Source organism: Cebus imitator, unplaced genomic scaffold (assembly GCF_001604975.1).
Source record: "Cebus imitator isolate Cc_AM_T3 unplaced genomic scaffold, Cebus_imitator-1.0 Scaffold52, whole genome shotgun sequence".
Taxonomy (NCBI): domain Eukaryota; kingdom Metazoa; phylum Chordata; class Mammalia; order Primates; family Cebidae; genus Cebus; species Cebus imitator.
Genome location: NW_016107367.1, coordinates 1,152,652 through 1,157,677, shown reverse-complemented (window position 1 = coordinate 1,157,677; position 5,026 = coordinate 1,152,652). Strand labels below are relative to the sequence as shown.

At 55.1% G+C, this 5,026-nt stretch overlaps 1 protein-coding gene across 1 annotated transcript in view; it reads right to left on the bottom strand.

Moving 5' to 3' along the window:
• The window catches only part of MOK (MOK protein kinase), a 36,849-nt gene continuing 31,823 nt past the window's right edge, over positions 1-5,026 (bottom strand). Inside the window, exons 9-13 of the mRNA XM_017528085.2 lie at positions 4,691-4,821; positions 3,654-3,827; positions 2,837-2,951; positions 628-828; positions 1-542 (exon numbers count right to left, since the gene is read on the bottom strand). Coding sequence (XP_017383574.2) covers positions 462-542; positions 628-828; positions 2,837-2,951; positions 3,654-3,827; positions 4,691-4,821 — 702 coding nt within the window. The 3' untranslated portion in view covers positions 1-461. The remainder of the gene's footprint in view (positions 543-627; positions 829-2,836; positions 2,952-3,653; positions 3,828-4,690; positions 4,822-5,026) is intronic.

Here is a 5,026-nt window from a genome sequence, read left to right as displayed (position 1 = left end):
TTAGAATGAAATCGTGTAACGACAGCTCATGCTTTAATAAAAGTCAGGGGTCTCCAGTAGCATCCCTGGTAAGACGTGACGTGCTCCGTGACTGAGCAGCAGGCTGTGATGTGCAGGGGACGGGCAGAGCGCACCTCCCAACCGCGCCTCACCAGTACATCGCAGACAGTTCTGCTCATTCGTTCTGATTCATATAAGAAGTTACAAAATATTCCCTGCCCCTAATTCTTAGTTATGAAAACGGAAGAAAACCCTAGAAAGTGGTGGTTTTACAAATATATTAGCTCAGAACATCCAGGGCAGCTGCGTGGGCCGTGGGCATGGGGGGCCAGGGCAGCACCCAGAGCCTGGCCAGTGCGAAGCCACCGCAGGCGCAACCCGAGCCCTCCACGGCATCTCGGGAGCAGATCGCGCAGGCCGGCCAGTGTGTTGCTTCCAGGAAGTCGAGACAACCCCGCCGCTCAGTACCCTCCACCTTTCCGTGCTAGTGTGGGCAGGCGACACTGCTGCAGGCCAGGCTTAAGGTCCTTCCGTGGATCTGTCTGTCAAAGAAAAATTACAGACCAAAAATTGAGCGGCCGCCTGGGCTGGCGGGAGAGCAGCAGCGCAGAGAGGCTGTCCCGCTACCTTCTTGCTCGCGCCCATGAACTTCAAGGGTCTCAGCACCGGCACCTTCCCACTTGTTCCAGATCCAAGCTCCGACTGCAGCGTGGGGCTGGAGTAAGACGACAGTTTGGTCACCCCCGAAAGCTTTAGTTTGGGCAGTTCCATGGCGTAGGCCGGCCCTTGTCTCTTGGGATGGTCCTCCTCTTGCTTCAGTGACTGTTTCTTGAAAAAGAACAAAGGCCAGTTGGACATAAAACACTTTCCCCTTTTTGGAAATTAGGAAAAACGCAAGAGGCTCTTTTGTACTGCTTTTGCCTAATACAATTTCTTGACTGTGAGATGTGACTGGGACACATCTACCAGGTCCCAGACACCCCCAGGGAGTGGCTGCTCATTAGAGTCCCGCGCGGAGGCCAACACCAACTGCGGAGCTGAGGAGCCAGTGCGGGTGGCAAAGCATTTCCGGGCAGTGGCACCCACCCCTCCTCCTGCTCCAGGGCCTCACACCCTGATGAGCCTGCCGCCTGCTTTTGGGCAGCTTGTGAGCTAAGGACGGTTTCACTTTTTTTTTTGAGACATAGTCTTGCTCTGTAGCCCAAACTGGAGTGCAGTGGTGCAGTGTTGGCTCACTGTAGCCTCAGCTTCCTAGGCTCAGAGGATCCTCCTGCCTCAGCCTCCCAAGTAGCTGGGACTACAGGCACACACCATTACTCCAGCTAATTTTTAAAACATAGATGCGGTGGCGGGGGGAGTGGTCTCGCCTGTGTTGCCCAGGCTGGTCTCAAACTCCTGGCCTCAAACGGCCCTCCCTTGGCCTCCCTGAGCACTTGGCTTACAGGTATGAGCCACTGCACCCAGCCGGTGTTTATATTTTTTAATAATTCAAAAAAAAGTTTCATGGCATGTGAAAATTATGTGAAATTCAAATTTTGGTGTCCCCAGTTCTACTGGAGCGCAGCCCCCACGTGGTTCATGTGTTGCTTCCAGCTGCTTTCACACTGCAGCAAGGTGGGGAGTGTAACAAACACCCCAGGCCACGGGGCCTCAAATGTTTCCTATCAAAGGATCTGCCCTTAGAGAAAAGCATGCGACCTCGGATGAGACTGAGGGTGGGGACTTGGGTGAATGCCAGCTGGGAGTGACATCAGGGTTTGAAGCAGATCCTCTGTCCAGGAGGTAGTGGAGGCAGGGCAGGGACAGTAGTGAGGAGGCCATCTGTGGTGACTTGGGCAAGGTGAGGAGGCAGGAGGCCAGAAGGCACAGCCCCTGTGGATGACGGAAGGGTCCACAGGGGGCCTGGGCAGTTGACATAGCTGCCTCCCTGGCGTAAGGCCATGGGAAGCTTCAGGGAGAAAGCATGTTTGGGGGAAGATCAGGAGATGAGGTTTCAGCAAGTTTGTGTTTTGGACATTCAAGTGGAGCCGTAATCGGTGGCCGGCAGGACACAGGAGCCTTGCTTTCTGGAGAGCAGCCTGCTGCAGCTCTGGGTTGCAAGGTCCTAAGCGGGCAGGGAGCACTCGGTAAAGACTGGGAGGAGCGAGAGAGGCAGGGAGGATGGGACAGATGAATGATGGAAGGGCACATGATCACACAGTTGGGGTGCCACCCCAGCACTGGGAGACTGGGGCGACGCTACCAGCAGATGCCACAGGGCTGCACTGGGCTAGGATGCCACACGGTAGGTGGGAAGGTGATGGCACTGCACAAGGAAGCTGGCATCTCTCAATCCAAAATGTGTACAACCTCCGCTGATGGGACAAAGTGCTCATCCGGGCCAGGCAGACAGCGTGGCCTGCCTAGGATGTGGGGCCTGTCACTGGCTAGGTGGGGACTTGGGCCAGTGCTGCATCTTCTTGGGGCCTCTCTCCAGGGCCACTGTGAGGGCACAGTGAGGTGATGTCTGCACAGTGCCTTGGCATAGAACCTGGCACCTGCATGTGGTCATCAGGCAGACACAAAAGCTCGTCAAGGGTCCCCTCTCCAGCCTGCTCACATGGGATTTTCGTCATCAATCCTGAGCTACTGGGGCAGAAAGGGCTTAAGCAAACACAACGGGGTTCCCTGCCGTTCCAACACACGGAGCCATCCACTCGCATGCTGTTCAGGCCTCGACTGACACCGTGGTCTGCCAAGGCCTCCACGGGCGGTGTCCTCAGAGAGACGCGGGCCACCCCAGGGTGTCCAGTCCCCGCTGAGCCAGGCAGTCTCCGGCTCCAATTTCGTTTAGTACCTGCTTTCTGCTCTCCTTTGAAATCTGCCAGCTGTTACTGAGTGGTTCTGGTGCCACAGGGTGCTCTGAAAAGCAAACTTTTCTGTGGCTGCCCAGAGCCCGCTTCTCTGTTTTCCTACGAGGAAGGAGAAGAGAATGGAGCGGCTCCACTGAGAACCGCGGAGCACACAACCTGTTTAGCTTCTTTGTCTCCAGTTTGTCTACTGTGTGAGTTGTCACTAGCTCTTCTTTTCCACATGAGCTGTAATCAGAAGGCTTTTTTTTTCTTTTCTTCCTCAGCCTGACAGTCTCTGGGCCAGGAGCAGAGCTGGCTCCATGAACCACAGGCACTGCCTACCCAGGGACTCGCAGTTTGGGATAAACTGTCACCTCCACAGTTACACACACAGGAGTATACGGAGATATGGAACTAGAGGATCTCAGGGCAGACACGTCTTAGATTTGCATCCAGCAGGCACTGTAGTGCCAGGAAACATCCAAAATGCTCTAACATCTCAGAAGGCGCTCACACCATTTACAAGGGCTGCACGCCAGGCTCTTCTAGAAGGCTTACCTGTAGCCTCAGCACCAACTGCAAGTGGCCAGCCAGCCCCGTCTCCCCCTGCCGTGGAGCTGACAACAGCCTCATTTGGGGAGGATACACGAGAACACAGCACGGTGGGGGCCCCAAGAGGCCCTGATCACTCTTCAGGATAGACAGCAGGATTCCCAAGAACCAAGAACCCTCCAGAGGGCAGTCCCTCGCCCAACCGTGTGCCCATGGGTCCCACCTGCCAGGTCCTGCCATCCTCCCCACAGAACCCAGGAGAGCACCTACCTCTGTTCTTGGAAGTAGGGGTGCTGCAGGGCCTGGTGGGCGGCGATTCTCTCATCGGGATCATAGGCCACCATTGCATGCAGGAGGGAGAGGCATTGTGGGGACAAATTGGTTGTCAGTAGAGGTATTCCTGATCCCTTTTTAAAAGGAAAATCAAAATTCATAGCTCTCGACCTGTATTAAAAGCCCAATGATAATAAACGGTCATGCTGTCACCGACTGCACCGCGGCCCGCCGTCAGGACTGAGGGCCCTGTGCGGAGGGGAACTTATGGCTCAGAGTCTATGGCTGTCCCAGCCCACTGTATGTGCGCCACCAAGAGGGACCCCTGAGGTGAACGATGGGCTGTTCGTGGTTCATCGACCATAACAAACACACCACTCGAGTGGGGTGCTGACAACAGGGAGGCTCTGCACGCATGAGGACAGGCCTGTATGTGAAGCTAAAGCTGCTCTTAAACGTCTATTAAAGTAGCCTGTTATAAAAAGGGGATCTGTTATGCTATAAATGTCAGAAAACTACCTTTCCTGTAAAAGACTAATACCACCTTCCTGCATGAGAAGAATGAAATAAAGTTTCATGAAAAAAGAAGAGTCCAAAATTGTCACCACCTCCTCCCTCCCTGAGATCACTTGCCCCCTCAGCCCACAGGCCCTTTCTGGGAAGTCCCGACTCCCCAGCCTCAACTCCATCAGAATGACTCCTACGAGTCCGGGAACACCTCTTCCGGGGCCGTCCCGCCAGCAGCACCACGGAGGGCTGCAGAAAGCCCTTACCCACTGCGCCCCTGCGGTCTATGCATTTCCACCCAAAGGCTTCTAAGTTCTGCTTAAACCATTCAGGGAACAGAGCATGACTCCCTGCCCCTCAGAAGGCTGGTGACAAATCTCTGTGATGCTCAAGGAACAGCTCACCTTTGAGACCCCCCGAGTAATGGGCTCTGTCTGAGCAGCCACTCACTGGCCATGGAGCGGCTCGCCCTGACGCAGGTCCTGGCAGGGGAGTGAGTCCACGTACACTCAGAGCACAACACTCACTGTTTGAACTTGGTGAGGGTCTTCTGAGCAGGTGTGCCGATGACATCGTGGATTTTTGAGATTTGGTCCAATTCATTTGCTCCAGGGAAGAGGGGCTGCAGACTGGAAGGGCATGACAAGGGGCACCGAGGTCATTACATGGCCATGGCCTCTCCATTCTGCCTGGTTCCTCCCCCACCCCACCTGCCACCCACAGACAGGCTCACTCACACAAAACACCAGGAACTGTGCCTAGCTGCTCGTGCAGACCCTCACCGCAGGGAGGCGCCACTCTCCCTTGTGCTCCTTCTTTGTTTCCACTTTACCAACAGGTCCGACGTGCTTTTTTTTTTTTTT